Genomic DNA, 21557 nt, shown 5'->3' with positions numbered 1-21557 from the left:
TTTCAGATACCACCACAACCTCCTATTTCATGAACAACCATGACAACAACTCTAACCACCCATAAATTAACATAAAATCACCATGTTCCCTTTCTTTCGCCTCATCTATTTTGTAACTAACCTCTTCTAACATAACCTCACATCCTCCATGCATGATGTTAGGATCTAATTGGCCATTTAGTCCCTCAAAGAAGCAAGAATAACAAGCTAATATAAGATTGACTCTATATTTATCAAAACATCAATTAAACTTCCACTACATCTAATAATTTTTATCTAAAGTAAAATTTTACTCTTATTATAAGATACGAGAATCTAAATGAAAGATTAACTTTCATGGACAAATTGTCTTCATCTCTTCTAAAATCACCATCATTGTCAAACTACTCAAACCTCTCTTCCCGCCGACTAAGGCAATTAGCAGTAAAAGCACAACCTTCAGAACACATTTTACTCACATTAACTTGCTTTCGATCCACCCACAGAGAAACCCTCTAACCCAAATAAAAGGCCAAATCGACTGTAAAATCCATAGCCATAGATTTCCCCAAAACAATTCCTACTTGAAAACACCACGAAACACCCCATAAATTTCAAGTTGCCAACCACCCAAGAAACTTTCCTCACCAACACGTTGTTTCTCTCAACGAGGAAATTGATTTCTGTATAGATCTTGGCTTCCTCTCAATTTTGGGTTTTCTGATATAATATATATGGGGTTATTTTATTCATTTTGATTGATTATGATTTTTTTGTTGATCAAAGATGTTCTATTATTTTCAAAACAATGGAAGCAAAATGTAAAATAGATTAAACTATAGGATGCTTACGGTAGCTTTTCCTTTTAATTAAAAAAATTATTACAAAATTAAGAAAAACAAAACATAAAAATATAAGACCAAGGCGTTAGTTTCATTTTCTTCTTGTTTTTTTTTATATATTAAATTTAGGCAATGACATGGAGTTGGCTTTATACTTTAACCATTATAGACGAGTAGGAAATCAGGATCCAACATATTTGAACACTAAAAACTCAGTTTGCACCTCCGAATTCCTTAGACTGGGTGCTCGATACCGATTGGAAGCTCCTAACGGTTGAGACACCAAGGTCCGCTTTCAAGTTCTCGGCCGTAGTGTTGGAGAGTCTGTACACCCGATTTTTATCGAGTCCACCAGACGATCCTGCCTCCATCCATAAATCAGGATTGAAATATGGGTGGGTTGAAAGATTATCCCCGTATATCTCCCTCAACTGGCTATTATATGTCTCCTGAAAATTAAAAAAGAAATCATCAAATTCAATTCAAGAAAATAATAACTTACGAAAGAAAATGGTTAAATGAACATACCACGAAGTGTTGAACGCGATTGTTGATGAACTGTTGCACCCCCTTTTGGCGGTCTTCACTTCGGACGTGCGTCTCTACAAAAAGCTTCATTGAGCTTGGCTCACGTCTAAGAGACGTAGCCTATAAGAAAAAAAATGTTGCAAGTTAAATATATTTATAAATAACAACAAATTAATTAAAGATAGATGTCATTAAAATTAATCTTACCATCCACTTCGCATGTGCAATGAACGGAACAGAGTCGACGGTGTGTGTTGTAACTGAATCATGAATTTGCCAGTTCTGGTTCTCAGCATCAGATTGTGAGCGTCGTATAAACCGCTCAGACATCATGTGCTAGATATATTGTGCCCACTCGAAGGCATTTCACCTTCATCATCATGTCATGGAACATGGTTGATTCTCGTTCTCAAATGAGATTCAAAATAGTACGAGATAAATGTTGAGATCTCCTTAATAATATAGGCCTCACATATCAAAGCCTCAACATGCACCTTGTTTTTAACCTTTTTTCTTAAGATTGAACAAGTACTTGCATGAAATTAAAAAAATATTTTAAATAAAAAAACAATAAAAATACATTAATAATACATTGCATTTGTAATATCTAACATCTTGAATGGATATATCCATCTATACTGGATTGGGCCTCCAACTTCTGCCTCATACAATAAATATATGAGTGTATGCTTCATTTAGTCAAAAAACAATAGAGAAAATATCATCTCAAGTTTACATATTGTCTTGATGATATTCATTTCAAGCCTCTCAATGTGATGTGTCTGCAACTTGCTGGAGCATATATCTCTAAAAAAATGATCGATCTCCGTGAGTGCATCCCATATCCTCTTTGGCAACAAATCACGATAAACTAATGGAATGAGTGTTTACATAAACATGTGGCAATCATGACTCTTCATTCCATACAATCTGCATTTCTCTAGATTAACCAAACTTGATATGTTCGAGGCATGTCCATCGAGAAAGCACAAACTTTTAAGCCATTGGTAGATTAGTAGTTGTGCATTCTTTTCTAAGACGAAGCTTGCTCTTGGCTTAACGACCTGTGACCCATCAAAAACCAACTATATATTTTTACGGTTACAAAACAACGCTATATACATTCTAGCCTTCATGTTGTCCTTTATTTTCCTCTTCACATCCATGACCGTGTTGAAAATGTTCTCGAACACGTTCTTTTCTATGTGCATGACGTTAAGATTATGGCGAAGGAGATTAGTCTTCCAATAAGAAAACTCACAGAGAATACTTTACTTTACCCAGTTGTGGGTCAAACCAAAACCAGGAAACTTCTGTTTAGTGAATTGGAAACCAAACACAATGTCACCATACTCTAACACCATGTCATTCAATTCTTTACTAGAAATACATAGGGGTGCAACATCCTTTTCAACTCTACCAACAAAGAAATCCTTTCTGTAGTTGTGATTTGTTGGCAAGAAATGATGATGGAGGTAAAAAAAAACATTTTACCTCCGTTTGTTAGTGTGAATGTCTTGTTTTCCATGTAGTATCTACATGCTAGTTTTCCATGCATGCTCCAACCAGAAACCATTCCATAAGCTGAAAAATTATTGATAGTCCACATCAAAGCTGCTCTCATACGAAAATTTTGTTTTCTTGATACATCATAAGTCAAAGCCCTGGAGGACCACAACTGCATCAACTCATCAATCAACAATCGAAGACAAACATCTATATTTCAGCTCGAACTATTAGGACCGGGTATAACCGTAAATAAAAACATGAACTCCAGCCTTATACATATCCTAGTTGAAAGTTGTAAACCATGGGTATAATAAGAAGCAACAAATGACCCAAATGGGTTGAATCCGTCTATACACAACCCAAGATACATGTTCTTTGATTCAGCTGAAAAGTGAGGATGCACATTGTTAAAGTGTTTTCATGCTTTACCATCAGAAGGATGCACCATCATTCCATCTATCGCATCATGTGATTGGTGCCATGTCATGTGCTCAACAGTTTTTGATGACATGAATAACTTTTGTATTTTAGGTGTAATTAGAAAGTATCGAAGTTTTTTATATGTCACGAGAGTCTTTTCCATGCCAGTTTTGCGTTTGTAACAGGAATGTCCACATGTCATGCACTCGGTCAGCTTAACATTTTCAAGGTAGTACAACATGCAGAAGTTAAGACATAAATTTTTTAGTATTCTAAATCGAGGGGTTTGATTATAGACTTAGCAACATAAAAGTTCTCTTTCAGCATATTCCCTTCGGGTAAAATGCTTTTTGTCCATTCAATAATTCTGTCACAACTGTCCTCACTTAACCCATAATTCAACTTGATGGTGAACACCTGTTCAACGACTGATAATTTATTATGATTTGTATAACCATCCCATAATGGTTTATCAGAATCTTTCAACATATAAAAAAACCTGGTCGTGTTTGCATTAGGTTCTTCTATTATGATTGGACATTGATCGACATTACCTTAATTCATTCTCATTGGATCTATACCCATATTCATATAAGGATTACTGTTGTAATTTACAACTCCATGCACATTGCTAACATTAGAAGTTGACCAAACCATCATTTCTACCACGCTCTCGTTACCTACCAAATTCGTTGAATTTCTAGTAATGCTTATCCATTTTATAGCTAACCTTCCCTAACATAACCTCTTATCCATTTTAGAGCTAAAAATTCCATGTATGCTGTTAGGATTTGACTAGCCATCTAGTCCCTTAAAGAAGCAAGAACAACAAGCTAGCATTAGATCGACTCTGTATTTATCAAAACATCAATTAAACTTCCCCTTCATCTAATAATTTTTATCTAAAGTAAAATTTTACTCTGATTATAGGATATGAGAATCTAAATGAAAGATTAACCTTTATGGACAGATTGTCTCCATCTTTTCTAAAATCACCATCATTGTCAAATAACTTAAACCTCTCTCCCCGCCGACTAAACCAACCAGTAGTGAAAGCACAACCTCCACAACATATTTCTCTCTGCCAATTTCATAGCCTCTCTCACGACCCTTTTCTCCACACATTAACTTGCTTCCGATCCACCTATAGAGAAACTCTTCAACTCAAATAAAAGGCTGAATTTACTGTAAAATCCATAACCATAGATTTCCCTAAAAAAATTCATACTTGAAAACACCACAAAATATCTCATAAATTTCTAGTTGTCAGCCACCCAAGAAACTTTCCTCACCAATACGCCGTTTCTCTTAACAAGGAAATTGATTTCTGTATAGATCTTGGCTTCCTCCCAACGAATGAGAGTTTTTTTTTTTTTTAATTCTAAATAGAGAGAAGAAGTCGCAAGGTGAAGAGAGAGAGGGATTAGGTTTTTGGGTTTTCTGATATAATATATAAGAGATTATTTTAATAATTTTGATTGATTAGGATTTTTTTATTAACCAATGATGTTTTCTGTTATTTTTAAAATAATGAAGGCAAGATGTAAAATAGATTAAACTATAGGATGTTCATGGTATTTTTTCCTTTTAATTAAGAAAATCATTACAAAATTAAAAAAAACAAAAATGTTTTTAAAACCAAGTGAAGCTAGACCCGCAAGTTTGGCATTTAGAAAAAAGCTTAGGTGCTTAGGCCTAGCAAAGCAAACCTAGGCATCTATTTTATTTTCTTCTTGCTTTAAAAAAACATTAGGCGACAACATGGAATTTGCTTTACATTTGGACCGATAAAGTTGAGTAGAAAATCATGATCCAATATATTTGGACATTAAAAACTGAATTTTACACCTTAAAAGAACATGAAAATCTTCATAGAAAGCTCTAACCAATAACAAACCCCAAATGCCCTCTAATATGCCTAAAAATTCAAAATTAAATGAAAAACATTTAAAGCTTAAATCTTTTTTTTTTTGTGTAACTGAAGGCGAAACCCAACTTTATTATGTTTCTCTCTTGAAGACAAATCCACAAAATCCAAAATCAAAGTTAATAGTGTTCGTAATCCAACCACCCAAGATCTTTTTCTCTCATCATTTTTTTTTAATTATTCACTCTTTCCTCGCTCAACTTCAATGACTAAAATGTGATAAAAATAAAATTTAGAACTAAAATATAATAACCTTAAATAGGGATAGAAAAGGAAAAAAATTGAAACTTGAGGGATTAATTGAAGCTTGTGTGCTATTTATGAAAAAAGGGCACCGTCTCCTTCTTCATATCAATTTTGATCCTCAATCTCTCAATTTTATTTTTAAAAAGAAGCCAAAATGTATTTTATAAAATCGATTGTTAATTTAATATCAAAATGTTTAATGACATACTAACAAAGGAGTGAAGAAAGAGCAAAACAAATCATTTGAGTTCATAAAATTACACAGGCATAGCTTTAAATGAAAATGATGCAATTGAAAATAAAAAGTGACGTGGTTGAATTGAAAAAAAACTATAAACTTCAAAGACCAAAATGTGAAAAAAGTGAGCAAAAATGCTTGTGAAAGCATGAACAGTAAACACAAAACAGTAAAAGAACATATTGTTTTGGTTTATTTGATAACAAACAAGACCGCAGGCATCGATATTGATACAAATTGCACGGAACTGGCAGTAATATGCCACAAAATCTTCATTAATTGACGACTGTTTTTGGCACAAGAGAGCAAAGAATAGAAAGGCTAATGCCTGACGACGGAAAGCATCCATAACATCATCCAATAATAAAGGCACCCAGACCATTCAATGACGAGATCGAAGACCCCAGTTTGGCAAGCAAATCAATCAGCACATGACTCTTCCTTTCTTGCTCAAGCCATGTTTGAAATTGAATCAAACACGCCACCCCTAGCATGGCCTATTCAACATTATGGGCCAGAGATCCCAGCCGAATTCTGCAACGCAAAATGTCTGTATCTGGGAAAATGCAATAAAGTATATACTAGTTAGAAGGGGCATCTTCTATTTGTATTATGGAAGCTAGCCACATTACAAAGTCTTTGTTAGATGGAAAGATCTCCATCTTATCGTCTAAGATTTGGTTGCTTTCACAGTTTATAATTAAAATCTCTTTCTACCTAGCTAGAAGCAAAGCCTACAATGAGTTTCTAATTTATCTAGCATAATAAAATTTTAATTTTCTCTTTTTAAAAAAAAATAATAAAAAACTTTGAAACTTATTTTACATCCATCAACGAGAGCTCATCCATGTGCCACGGAGTCACATTTGAGGGCCATGGCTAGCTAGGTATGTACAATTGCAACCTGTCTTGTCCATTTTCTTGCATTAACTCTGCAATCATTCACATGCTTTCTGAAACAACAGGCTCACTTTCCATTAACCATCCAAGTTGGTACGAGTATAGAATAAGAGAAGGAGATGAGTCGGGCTGCTGAGAGAGAGAGAGGATGTTTTGTTCTGTATAAGCTGAGGGCAGTGGTGTGTTCGATGGGCTAACGGCCCTTCATCACTGCTTACCTGTTAGTTCTTGGTGGCTAGCTGGGAGAAGAAGTTGCGTCGTTCACGTCCATGAATTCCTAGGTATCAAACAGATAATTGATGGGCAAACAGACAAAAGGGACGAAACTGCATGGAACCTGCTGTTGTTCAAACTTATTTGTGAATGAGACCGCAACCGTCCCCCAGTCCTTTTCTTGACCTTCTCGCCTTCCTCACGTATAGTTACTCTTGCCCTCCCCCTCCGTTTCTCTCTTCTGAGTTTCCTATAATGTCCCCGTGCTTTCACAATTTAATCATATCCTTCATAGATCCACTTCGAGCATAGCCACAAGCTCTCTCGATTATTATCAAAAAGAGCATTACCTCCGCTCCCCTTATCAATCAAGCTAAAGTACAGTCCCTTTCCTATTGATTAAAATTTGGACTGGTGGTCAAATAATTCCAAATTTCGTGAAAGAAAGAAGAAAATGATTGATATGAATAACGATGGTGTATATTTGTGTGTGTGTATCTAAAAATAAAAAAAAACGGTGAATCAAAGCTCAAATGAACTGATCAATTCTTAGAAATGATTGTTTACACAATAAATTAAAAAGAAGACTGGACGATCTAGTTAAATTGACGAATCAGTTAACCTAGTGGTAGGCCGGTTCTTAAACCGCTAGCTAGCTTTTAATTAATTTTTATGTTCTAGATTATTATTCTACTGTAATGTTAGATAAATATATTTTTACCATAATATTTAACATGGTAAAAGAATAATAAATATATGAAGATTTTGTATATATTATTATAAAAAGATACATGGTGGTTCAGCTATAATGAGTAAACCACCGGTTAGACCTCCGAACTGCAACCGTAGCGGGCTCACCTTGGTGTAAGTCGTTCCGATAGCACTATATATATATATATATATTTTAAAACAGCGCCGAAGAAAGACACGACAGTGATCATTAAAGTGAAAACTTGGGTTTCCCAGCATTTTGGCACAGCCTGCATGAACATAAATGTGTTTTCTATTTTAAAGTTTTGACGTGACAGGAGTGCCTTGCCTTCCTCCACACTCTTGCTGAGGCAGTATCATCAAGGGAAAAAAAGATTAAAGTGTAGTAGTTAAAAATCATTTCTCCCGATGGTCCCGCTGAGTTATATACATATCAATTGTCTTCTTGTTTCCTGGTAAATTAATGGCAAAACAGTTGCTGCACAGTTACTTCTCCGTCTTTATATTGATAGCGTAGTACAATAATTATAATAATTTAAAATGTTTTTTATTTTAAAATATATTAAAATATATATTTTTTATTTTTTAAAAATTATTTCTTATATTAATACATAAAAAAATTAATTTTAAATAAAATAAATTTATATTTTTAGAAAACGTGGTTTCAACCGTGTTTCCAAACATCCCCTTAACATATTAAAAAATATTACTATTATAAAAGTAAAAAAAAATTACTGCTGTAAAAGTAGGAAAAGAAGTGAAAAAAAAGAAAAAAAAAGAATCCAATATTAATTACTGTTATAATCCATATTGTATTGGGTGTCGGTGAATAGTAAAATCCCAACACCCTTTAACTTATTACTTAATACTCATTTATATCATAAAATTTAACCACTCAATCCAAAGATTTTGTTTTGTTTTTTTATGTTAGATATTCTTATCATTTATTTTCATCGACTGAGGCTACATCCCTTTCTAATTAAATTGAATTTTTGCTATAGTAGCGTTCTTTATGGAGTTAATAAATAGTTTGTATTTTCCTCCATTTTAGGAGAGAATTTCTCAATGAGCTTGACCTTTTGTATTATAAAAATCCCTTTCTAATCAAATATTAGACAAGACATACACTCTCATGAAAGCGGGATTAAAAGTTTGTAAATAAAGATGCCATTATAAAAAGGGATAAGGACCCTCTCGTGTTTTTTGAACATGATTTATCATTTTTTCTTTAATATAAGTCTTCTAAAATAAATGAATGTCTCTGAGATATTAGCAGCTAATATTTACTTAATTAAGTATTAAAACTAAGATACTTTGTATTAATACTTAACTTTTAACTTTACTCTAAAAAATATAGAAAAGAAAAGGGAATTTAACAAATGATCATACAAAAAAACTAAATTCTAATTCTCAATATAAAATTTTTGCCACGTTATTACTAAATGCTATAAAGTTTTTACACAAGTTTCTAGAATCAAGAGTATCACGGGATGATTGTTTGTTGAGTTTCTTTATACTATATTTTCATTTCTATCTAACCTTTTCTTTTTAGATTCTCATGACCACCAATGCCGGAGATATTTCAATTCAAACGAGGGTTTCAATAATCATGTATACGAAAAGAAAAAAAAACCGAATTAAGCAATGTGATGGACTATCAAATTTTTTTTAATCTTTCCCTGGATTCTATCTTTTGAACAAATGAACAAAGTTTAGGATATTAATTTATTATTTTTAGATTCAATTATGTATTAAGCTCAGACTTTTGTAGATCTAATGAACTGTAGACCCCTCATCTCTAAGCCTACCAAGCACTAAGCCCAAATATTTATAAGTTTAACAGCTCGCTAAACCCACAATTTCTAAGCTCAGCCAAACGTTATGCCCATAATTTTCACTCTAATGAAACATATTTTTATGTTCGGGATATTTTTTCTTTTTAACACATATCTCAGGAATATTTTCCATCAACATTAATATATATGTCAATGATATTTTTTCTCTTTAATACATATGTCAAAGATATATTCCATAAACATTAGTATATATGCCAAGTATATTTTTCCTCTTTAATATTATTAAGGCAATACTATGTTTTTACCCCTCCTCTCTATAAAAAAATTTACAGGCTATAAATAAGTCATAAATCCTTCAATCATGAGGTTTAAAATCTTCATTCTCTATTGTATATTTATTTTTTAAAGTATCTCTCTATAAAATTATTATATTTTCTCTAAAAAAATCACTGACTTAATCAATGGAGAGTCCTAAATTCACCAAATCGAACCTTTTTGCAACCACCTGTCACCTCAAGGGGAGAATGAATTAGATTTCTAGAATAAAATGATTAACCAATTATCCAAGACATAAGTCTTACCCTAAGCTGCTTGGATTTTTTAAGACATCATCAGTGATGTCGTTTGTGGAAAACATTAAAAATAACCATAAATTATTCTTCTAGGGCTGTTTAAAAAAGAGACGCGTCATGGACCTCATTACAACCATCAACATATTCGCTCCACCAGAGCCTCAACATTCTTGGATAAGAAGCAAAAAATGCTACGTAACAAATTGATCGCCCAAAATCAGAACATGTTTCTTTATTCATGCTCATGGACTTGATAAAAACGAGCAAGTCTGGGGGTGGTAATTTCAAAAATAAACCCGAGTAGATCCTAGGGTTTGCTTATTGATATGCTTAGCATGATTAGGTATCTGAGCCATATACTCTCCTGGTTGGTAGCGAGCCACATACTTTACATCCTCAGCACTTATGTTGCTGGGGATGTTATTCATAAGGTTCTAGGGCAACCTCTCTCTCTGCTAAGTATCTCTAACATGGGAGGAGAAGGACTCCTGTGAGAAGGTTCTCTCATTAAAGGACCTAGTTTGATGGACCTTTATCCTTATGGCTTCTTTCAGGCTATAGTTGAAACCTGAACTCCTCATTGAGTTTAGGAGCACTTTTTTTTTATATCAAATCTGACTTTTCTAAGGTCCATTTTGTTCTGACTAAGACATAAATAAAGAGAAATGTCCAAATAAAAAAGGTGTCTGAAGTATTTTTTTTCTCCTTTTGGATTGGGAACAAAGGTGGAAAAGATATCTGAGATCTTGTTATGAGAGCAGGTTTTTAAAAAGCACAAAAAGTGAAAGTAAAAGAAAAGTCACTAGTAAGAATGACAAGGGTTGTAACAAAAAATATTTTTACTCCCATTGTTGGATGGATGACTCTTCATATCATCACAAATCTCTAGAAATTCACTTAATTGTTACATTAGAAGCCACTACCACTTTGTTTCCCAAAGGACACCTTCCACTAGTAAAGACAAGTCACCTAGACTTGAAGATCCTGACTGTCATGTATGGGACACGTGAAATCTTTAGAAGAAGGTAAAAAGGTCATCATCTACTGGTAACAAAAGATTTTCAAAATCTTTGTGTATAATATAATACACACAGATTTGGGGGGTTATTGATGGACTACCAATTTTTTTTTGTCTTTTCATAGATCCTCCCTCATAAACAAATGAATAAAGTTTAGGGTAATAACCTATCATTTCTAGGCTCAACCAAGAGCTGAGCCTAGATTTTTATGAGTTTGGTGAACTACCAGACCCATCATCCCTAGACCCAACCAAGCACTAAGGCCAAGTATCTGTGGGTTTGGCGGTTCGTCGAACCCATAATCTTCAGGCTTAGACAAACGCTGCACTCATGATTTTTACTTTGATAAGACATATTTTTATACCAGGGATATTTTTCCTCTTTAGGTACCAGCCACTAGTCACCTCGAGAAGAGAATTGATCAGATTTCCAAAATAAAAAGATTAACTAATTATTCAAGATAGAAATTTTGCTCTCAAGCTGCTTAGATTTTTTGAGATTTTATTATCAAGAATTTGAAAATTTTATACCATACTGTTCTCTTAGAATAATTTTTCTTGACAATTGTATATATTTTTGTGTCATTTTCTATGTTAATCTAATTCTCATCTTAAAAGAAAAGAGTTAAGGTTTTTTTTTTTTATAAGAAATCTTGAATTTAATTTTGAAATAATAATGTAGAAAGTAATTAATCCACTAGCCATCAAACCCATAAGGATATTTCGAAATAATAATGTCATAAACCTTTTCCAAAACATTATATATATATATATATATATATACATATATATATATATATATATGGAGAACATAAATTAAATATGATTGTATTAGAATGTATTAATAAATATTATTTTTTGAGTTTTCATAAAAAAATATCAAACTCATAGAAAGTAATTAATTTATTTTTGTTAAGTGTGGTTGGAGTTGCTTTTCAAAGAATTTTTTGTGCCGAATTGTATTAAAATGATGTTTTTTTAATTTTTAAAAATTATTTTTGACATCAACACATCAAAATGATTTGAAACACTAAAAACATATTAATTTAAAATAAATAAAAATTAAAAAATTAAATTTTTTTAAAAATACTTATAAAACATATAAATAAACAGAATAACCCGTAGAAACACTTTTTGATATTTCACATGGCGTCAGTGAGGAGACATGCCAAAAACGTGTTGGGTAATTACCATTGCTGATCAATTATCCAGAGTTAATGCTGACTTTTTAGCTTTATCTCCTTTACTAATAATTACTCATCTGATTAAGTGAAGGATTAGAGGCAGATAATGGAGGAACAGAACACCAACCTAAGGGTATTTTGGTACTTTAATAAAAGGATCTTATTTCTCTCAAGTTCTATCTCCACAGTCTACAGTTGTGTCCTTATTTCTTATACATATTCATGCCCCCAAAGAAAGTCATACGTGTATTGCTCTCCCCTTACCAACCTAAACACCTCCTCCAGCTCCCTCTCTTCACCTCTTTTCATGGCTAGTGAGCACCAAGAAAACTCAAATGCTGCACAGTACTTGCAGTATTTTACAGATGAAGACAGCAAAACTGAAGAAGATGAAGGTGAAGATGATGATGATGAAGAAGAAGAAGATGTGGAGGACGAAAGTCCACCAGATTGCAAAGGCATGTTCTTGAATCTGTGTGGTGGTGGCTCTAAAAGAAGAGGGTGGTCTCTAGGACAGGTGTTAGACCCTAGAGGCAAATGGGTTCAGGAATGGAATAGGGTTTTTCTCCTTGTGTGTGCCACAGGACTTTTTGTGGACCCTCTCTTCTTCTACGTCCTCTCAATAAGCGACACGTGCATGTGCCTATTCGTCGACGGGTGGTTTGCCATCACGGTCACGGCTCTCCGGTGCATGACTGATGTTTTGTACCTGTGGAACATGTGGTTGCAGCTGAAAATAGCCAAGAGACCACATGGTGGTGGTGAAAGTGGTGGAGATGGAGAAAGAGGAGGGTCCCGAGTTGCCGGCCCTTGCTCCTCGGCTCTGAGGTACTTGAAGGCTAAGAAAGGATTTTTCTTTGATCTCTTCGTTATTCTGCCTCTACCCCAGGTAAGATTTTCAGCAAATGACAACAGTAATTAACATTAATTACCATTCAAGTAACTATCACCAGCATATTGAATCTGTTATGTCATGGCAACTAGTATATAACACCATATATGTTACAAGGGGCATGTTCATAACTTGTTAAGTACATTTTTTGTATGCTAGTGTTTGAGAAGGTGACAAATGCAAATCCATGCCAGTAGTTGTTTTTAGCCATGGATTCTTTTGGCATGCAGGTTAACTCTCTCTCTATATAGGGTAGTGTAACCATGTGATCTAGCCATGTCGTTTTTTCAATTTAGAAAAGAAAAAAAAAAGGATAAAAATGGGTAATGGAAAACAAACACAACGGTCTGTTGATCAATTTGATGCTTGGTTTTTGGAAGGAGCTCTATGGCTTTCACTTTCTTAATTAGGCTTGTTGGGAAGTTGACTTCGTGCCATATTATATAATATAATCAAAAGAACTTTTTCCAGGTTTTTATATATGTTTACACACCTCACTAACTATATAATATATAATGATTTATAGATAATGTTTGTTATTGTAATGCAAGTGTTTTTTAAAAATGTTTTTTATTTGAAAATGTATTAAGATATGTTTTTAGTTTTTTTTTTTAATTTTTAAAATCAGCACATCAAAATTATTAAAAAAATTAATGATTTAATGTTTTATCAAGTAAAATATACTTTTTTAAAAAATAAAAAATAGAAATTATTATATTCTCAGTCACTCACTAAATCCCATAGATATAATTAACCCGAACTATAAATAATGATTCTATTAATTTAATTTTAGATTCCTGAAACACACGTGAATTGATATAAATGGAATGTTTCACTTTCATAAATTACTTAATTGAAATTTCAATGCTACAGATTACAGAAATTAATTAGTACTTTCATTTTAATAAATTACCTACTGATTTGCCATAAGAAAGTGAAATGGAAGCTAATTTCAACCGAGTCTTCAATGCTATTTGCCATTAAATAGTAGTTGAGGTCAGCTATATTCCTTAATCTGGACTAGCATACAAGAAATAGAAAAAAAAATAAAAATCTGGACTAAACTCTTACAAATTATGTGCATATAATGAAGCATTCCATGAGTGCACACATGATCTAGTACTGTTTCTAGATTCCTGAATTAAACGAGTTCTCTGTGTGATTGGAAGTGTAGATGATGATGTTATCATAAACCAAATTCAAGGCTAAAAGCTGTCCAGGCCCCCACATTAATTGTCAATCAGCTATAAATATTCCCTATAGGACGTAAAGAATAGGTGCAAATGCTGCCTGAATAATTCCGGTTCTGAAATTGAGTCTCAACTTAGCTTTTCATCATCCAAGTGTCCATTCATTTGCTCCTATGCACGTGTCTGTCACATGTCTTGCCGCAAATGATATTTCTGATGAGAACATAAGTTCAGTCAGTAGAAATATTCGATTTTAACTTCCAAATTCAATCAGAGTAGGGAATTACAGTACACTCTCTTTGTTTCAGAATCATTAATTCAATAGCTTAGCTGACTTTTAGCTAAAACTCTAATGGCGGATGAACGTGAAATATATAATTAAAGAGATGAGATTAAGGAGGTCTAGAAAGGAAAAACGAGAGTGCTGTTACTTTCATGTCTAAACAGTCATTATCAATTACATGTTTCTAGGAGACAGGTGGTCGCAGCTGTTTGGAAGGCAAAGTGGTAGAGAGAAAATAAAGTTACTTTCAAATGGGAACTTTAGAAAAAAAAAATCAAAGAAAAGGTTGAGATTTATTTGAAGATTTTTTTTTTAAAAAAATTCAATTAAAAACTGCTAAGCAAAGAAAAATTACTTATAATTAATTGTGCAGTAAGAAACTAAAGAAGTTTAATCTAGGCAAGAATATTTGCTAACTTTTCAATATGTCAGTAGTTGCTGCATGAATATTTGCTAACTTTTCAATATGTCAGTAGTTGCTGCATGAATATCTATATATTAGCTTACAAGTCGTATCAAAATAATTCTATTCTTCCTAGTTTTGATGACTCACATGAAGGATGTTTTTGTAAGACATAGGTTATCTCTAGACCCTTCTTCTAGCTCAATATAATTGATCTTAGAGGTGCTTTCCGAAAAAAAAAAAAACTGCTTTTACAAATATATTTATCTTGGCATTTCACAAATATATATATAGTAGCATTTATGTTAACTTTAGCGGTGGTTATGGTATATTTTCACTGATATTGAATCCAGCAGATTTAAGCAAAATATGAATTGAATTTGACAGAATTACTGTTTAGAGTCATTGTCGTAATAAAGAGATATGTATATATACATCAAAAGCAAACATTGCTTGAAATGCCATTGCATGTATCTATAGATGACGGACCTCTTATACGCTAAGTGAAAGTGACAAACAGAATGAAAGTGTCCATGATATGTTGAAGTTGACACAGGATATATATATGCTTGCTTTCCTCACTGCAGATTGTGTTATGGGTGGCAATTCCATCTCTGTTGCAAAAGGGATCAGTAACGCTACTGATGAACGTGTTTCTGATCATTTTCCTCTTCCAATATCTCCCAAAAATACACTATTCCGTCTGCCTCCTTCGACGCATGCAAAGTCTCTCTGGCTATATATTTGGAACTGTTTGGTGGGGAATCGCTCTCAACATGATTGCTTACTTTGTTGCATCACATGTAAGTTTCCTTTATCTATATATATATCTCCTATATCTTTTTAATACAGTTGTTTTAAGCCTTTCTTTTTGTATGTTCTCGAGTTTGTGTCCTTGAAGTGGGATATTACCGTTGCATGCTTTTGGCCACGCAAAATCGAAATATGTATAGACACCAAGGGAAATTCACATAATCTTTTTTTTTTCGGTGAAAAAATAATTGTATGCATGTGAAGAGGAAGACAAAGATGAGTTATATATATAGATATTCAGAACATGTTTTCACGTTTTGAACTTCTTAATTTATTGACTGTGAAAACAATTTTATCAACTGCGATACTCAGAGCGGAATAGAAAGTCCTAAAAGGGATTCTCAAAAGAAATAATTTATCAGCTTCTATTTGTTATCTTTTGAACTTTTAATTATTTAGGCCCTGGATTCTAGTGCCATGGAAGTTGCGAAACTAGTCATTAAGCAAGATTCTTCGTAAATATAATTTCTTATCTAAAGAAGTACCTTTTAATCATATAAAGATGAAAAGTAAAACAGCATGATAATTGATCTCTTTGACAGATATCGATCCAAATTATTTTGTGAGTTTTTTTTTATAATTATTAATAAATAAAGTATAAATATTGTTAAATCCCACTTCAAATTACTTGATTCGAATCTAAACCAATATATATAGCATAAATTGTCATTTAATACAAACATGATTTCATTATGTATTGTTTTTTATTTATTTCATATTAAATAATAAACAATATTTAAAAACCAATAATGGGTTTGGATATAATAATTAAAAACCCAATTCACCGGTAATCACTGTCATCCTTACTCTTTTCCAACTGTAAACCATACAGTTACTCTTTACCAACTGTAAACCATAAAGTTGATGTGCATCATTTTGTATTTAAATATTGGATCAAGAAGACAATGCTTGTTTTTACATGTTAATTTATTAGGAGGACTGAATTTTCCCTTCTTAAAATATTCAAATGAACGTGTGCAGGCAGCAGGAGCATGTTGGTACTTGCTGGGAATTCAAAGGGCTGCAAAATGCTTGAAAGAACAATGCATAGAAACACCGGGTTGTGGCCTGGGATTGTTGTCTTGCAAAGAGCCTATTTACTATGGAACGACAAGAAAAGTGATGGAGAAGGCGAGATGGGCATGGGCGGATAACAAGCTAGCAAGATCTATGTGCTTAGACAGCCCTGATAAATATGATTATGGTGCATATAAATGGACCGTTCAGCTTGTTACCAATGACAGCAGATTAGAGAAGATACTCTTTCCTATCTTCTGGGGCCTAATGACTCTCAGGTAATTCGATCGACAGTCCTCAACATGGACGTTCTGTCCGGCAGTACACCGTACACTAAACAAAAAGGCTCACGAGAAAGAAATTCAAGATTAAACCATCATCGATAGATACTCTTCTTTTTAATTTTCTGACAATCATGTGTTTTCATCACAGCACTTTTGGGAACCTGGAGAGCACAACTGAGTGGTTAGAAGTTGTTTTCAACATCATTGTTCTAACGAGTGGGCTGCTCTTGGTCACCATGTTGATTGGGAATATCAAGGTGATCTCAACATTTTATTCAACTTTATTATTTCTTAATGAGTCGTAGATAGGTGACAGTGGCAGGTGCTACCCCATGATTAATGGAATAGATTCCGTATTTACTGTGCTTGATAATGGCCACTCGTGAAGACCATTTTACCTGACACACCGTTCAATTCTTGCAAGGAATCCATTTAACTTCCTCTTGAAAAAAATTTCGAAGGACGGGTTGTCTTATTGGGACAGTCCATCATGCATTGTCCAGAAAAATTATAAAAATTATAGAGCTTTAAAGGGCCCACGTCCTAGTGTTCCCTGTTTTTCAAACCAGCACCCATTCTTCGTCTTCTTCTTCTAATTTAATTCCCTTTACAAAACTTCATTTTCATTTGAATTAATCATCAAGAGAAAGAAGATTATGTTTACACCATTGTTTGTGCATGAAGGTGTTCTTGCATGCAACCACATCAAAGAAGCAAGCAATGCAATTGAAGATGAGGAATATAGAGTGGTGGATGAGGAAAAGGCACTTGCCTACGGGGTTCCGGCAGAGAGTGCGCAACTACGAGCGGCAACGGTGGGCAGCGATGAGGGGTGTTGATGAATGTGAGATGATCCGGAACCTCCCTGAGGGCCTTAGGAGGGACATCAAGTACCATCTTTGCCTGGATTTGGTGAGACAGGTAAATGCCAGATTACCAAGCTATTGTCTTTTTTATCTTTGTTTTTTTTCCCTGTGGGTCTAATGGGGTCCAATACAGTTAAGAAAAACAAAATTGTGGTTTATTATTATTATTATTATTATTATTATATTGACTGTATCTTCTTCCTATTATACAATGGGCTTCTAGTCCACGCACATTTTAAAAAGAAAAGACTGCTGAGTTCGTTTTCAGTCCAGTCAGATCTGGGCTTTGCAAATTCTCTGGTTTCAAATTATAATTTTCGAGGGGATGTTTCAAAAATCTGTTTCAGGTACCACTGTTCCAACACATGGATGATTTGGTCCTCGAGAACATTTGTGACCGTGTGAAGTCTCTCATCTTCACAAAGGGAGAAACAGTAAGTTCCTCTTATGATCCAAAGCAGAAATTTATTGTACGGGAAACGTTAACATGAGCGGGCAGAGTTGCTCACGCGTGAGTAATAAAATCATTTTCCTGAACATTCCTAATTGCTAAATGATTTTCTTGTAGATTACAAGGGAGGGAGATCCTGTCCAAAGAATGTTATTTGTAGTAAGGGGACATCTCCAAAGTAGCCAAGTTCTCAGAGACGGTGTCAAAAGCTGTTGCATGCTAGGGCCTGGGAATTTCAGTGGTGATGAGCTCTTATCATGGTGCCTGAGAAGACCCTTTATCGAACGTTTGCCACCATCTTCATCAACGTTGGTCACTCTCGAAACCACCGAGGCTTTTGGCCTAGAAGCTGAAGACGTGAAATATGTGACGCAACATTTCAGGTACACATTCGTTAAGGAAAGAGTTAAGAGAAGCGCAAGGTATTATTCACCTGGATGGAGAACTTGGGCTGCTGTGGCTATTCAGCTGGCTTGGAGAAGGTATAAGCATCGGTTAACGCTTACCTCATTGTCATTTATAAGGCCTAGAAGACCTTTGTCAAGGTGTTCTTCTTTGGGAGAGGATAGGCTTAGGCTCTATACTGCTCTCTTAACTTCACCGAAGCCGAATCAAGAAGATTTTGACTTTTGAAAATGATCAAGTGTTGTATACTATGGTACATTTCGTTGTTGAAAGGCAGTTGCATTATATTATTCGGCTGCTTGCTTAGTGGCCATAAGGCCCCCATTACTTCAAAAATGAGAAAATACCTAGCAGCATGTGACCTACCATTTCATAAACGGAGGCCAAGTATAACTTCGATGCGCCATAAGATTGATATTCGCGGCGAAAAGAAATCCATCGAAGAGGAATAAACTTAAAAGGTACTTTTCAATTAAAATATATGTTTTTTTCTTAAATAACCGTTTTAATTCTTTCTCAATAAACAGGTATTTGATATTTAATGAATACAAATAAGTTCCATCTATCTTTTTTTAAATAAGATAATCGCTCTCATTTCATTGATTAGAATATTTTATAAATTCTTCACAAACTTGTATAAATGTTGTTCCCTTTCATTCTAAGAGTTTTCTACCTTTAAAAAATGGAAGGACTTTTTTTTTAAACCAAAAAAAAATTATTCTTAAAAAGAAACTACCATATATATATATATATTTGTGCAGGTGCGCATCCCATCAACTGATTTATATACTTTTTTTCTTCTAAGTTTTTGATAATCAACTCATCACACGAAGAAGAAGAATTCTTCCATCTTCATTTAGAATAAATTCTTCTATATAGATATATTTTAATTTATCCTCTAAGAATTATATAATGTCTCAATTTCATCTAAAAATTTTATTTTATTTTAATCAATCCTCATAAGATTCATAATTTCTATACGATTAATCTTCTTAAAACAAGAAAAAATAATAGACTTTTTTACATCAAATTTCTTTCTAAAATAAAATAATTGATGTTGATACTATTAAATAAGAATAAAAGATGTGAAAGAACCATTAAAATATGTTCATTGTAATTATAAAGAGCCATAGACTATAAAAACATTTTGGACACTCAGCAATTCAAGAATATGGTGAAAATAAAAAATCTTGAATTCTAAAAAAGAAACTGTAACTTTAAGAGTTTATAATTTCAAGTATTTTATCAAATAATTGGTGAGCAACTTGAATTTATAGCTTGCCAGTATATCTTTACATACTCAAAGCTAATCTGCAATGGTTCATATTATAACCAAAATATTTTGTAACATGAAATCATAGATGAAAAATCTAAAGTTTCAGCTATCATGCTCTCACCAATAATAGTTCATCATTATCATTATCACAACTCCACAACTGAAGAAATTTAAGACAATGAAAAATAGAAATCTTACAGAAAAATAGAATTTCATTCATATTATTCTTTTGTTGTTGTTGTTGTTGTTGTTGTTGTTGTTGTTGTGTGTGTGTGTATAGTAGGGAAATTATGTGGCAAGGAAAGATAATCTTGCATATAATTTCTCCCAAGAATCTCGCTAAGATTACATACTAATAATAAGAGAGCATAATCGTATCTAAACTAGGTAACAAATAAATTACATTAGGCAATAATATAATGCTAGAATATCTGCAGAATCATATTCATCAATAGCTGCATCTGTAGAATCATTTTGTCATCAATAGATGCAGTATCTTCAACACTCCCCTTCAAGCTAGATCGAGCGAATTGGTGGATCCAAGCTTGCTCAAAAACCGATGAAATTGAGTAGATGGTAGAGCTTTTGTGAGCACATCAGCTAATTGATCATGAGAATGTATATACTGAGGTTAGATGAGTTTGGCTTTAACCTGCTGACGTATGTAATGACAATCGACTTCGATGTGTTTTATGTGTTCATGAAATACCAGATTGGATGCAATATGCATAGCAGCTTAATTTTCACAAAACAGTGTCATAGGAGTAATGCCATAAAATCTGAAATTGGCAAGAAGTTGTTTGAGCCATATCAGTTCACAAGAAGTAGAGGCCAAAGCACGATACTCTGTTTCAGCACTTGAGCGAGCTACAACGGATTGTTTCTTGCTTCTCCAGGACACTAAATTGCCACCTACAAACATACAATAGCCAGTGGTAGATCGACGATCGAGAGAATTTCCTACTCAGTCAAAATCAGCGTATCCCATGATGTTATTATGACCATCGTGAATCATAACTATACCACAACCAATGGTGCCTTTCAGATATCGCAAGATATATTTAACCATACCTAGATGTTGAATTGTTGTAGTATGAATATAGCCACTAACAAGATTGATAGCAAATGTAATATTCGATTGGGTGATTGTTAAGTAAATTAGTTTGCCAAAAATCTTTTGATAGTAAGTGTAAGAAACAAGAGGTTCACTAGAAGATTCCAACGTTAATTTGTTGTCTAAAGGGTTCACAAGAGGCTTAGTGTACAACATATCAACATCCTCCAATAGATCAATGATGTACTTATGCTAATTGAGAAAGAGGCTACCATTTTAATCCTTAATAAATACTTCAAGTGGCCAAGATCTTTAATCGGAAATTGTTTCTAGAGAGATTTTTTAAGTTGAGTTATGGAAGCATCATTACTCCCCGTTATAATAAGATCATCTACATATATTAGCACGACTAGTTTATGAGCATAACCAAGTTGAATAAATAAAGAGGAGTCTGCAGTACTTCTCGTAAAACCAAGACCTTCAAAAGCAATATTTAATTTAGTATGCCAAGCACGAGAACTTTGCTTCAGGCCATAGATA

General features: G+C 33.5%; 1 protein-coding gene across 1 annotated transcript; it reads left to right on the top strand.

The window, feature by feature from the left end:
* Positions 1–12290: 12290 nt before the first annotated feature.
* On the top strand, positions 12291–18977 carry LOC133680026 (cyclic nucleotide-gated ion channel 4). The gene is made up of 7 exons (XM_062102814.1): positions 12291–12972; positions 15439–15654; positions 16646–16959; positions 17114–17222; positions 17650–17886; positions 18179–18265; positions 18400–18977. Exons 1-7 carry the CDS (start codon positions 12391–12393, stop codon positions 18913–18915), a joined length of 2061 nt encoding a protein of 686 aa, XP_061958798.1. The 5' UTR covers positions 12291–12390; the 3' UTR covers positions 18916–18977.
* Positions 18978–21557: the final 2580 nt, after the last annotated feature.

This window comes from Populus nigra, chromosome 1 (assembly GCF_951802175.1).
Source record: "Populus nigra chromosome 1, ddPopNigr1.1, whole genome shotgun sequence".
Lineage (NCBI taxonomy): Eukaryota > Viridiplantae > Streptophyta > Magnoliopsida > Malpighiales > Salicaceae > Populus > Populus nigra.
The sequence above is the reverse complement of the archived record's forward strand: the minus strand, read 5'-3'. Positions and strand labels throughout refer to the sequence as shown.

Bases quoted from the DNA above. Each gene is read 5' to 3' on its own strand.
- LOC133680026 (XM_062102814.1), top strand. From the start codon at position 12,391: ATGGCTAGTGAGCACCAAGAAAACTCAAATGCTGCACAGTACTTGCAG. The intron at 15,655-16,645 runs GTAAGTTTCCTT...GAACGTGTGCAG, and splicing joins CTTACTTTGTTGCATCACAT to GCAGCAGGAGCATGTTGGTA. The intron at 16,960-17,113 runs GTAATTCGATCG...TTTTCATCACAG, and splicing joins TGGGGCCTAATGACTCTCAG to CACTTTTGGGAACCTGGAGA.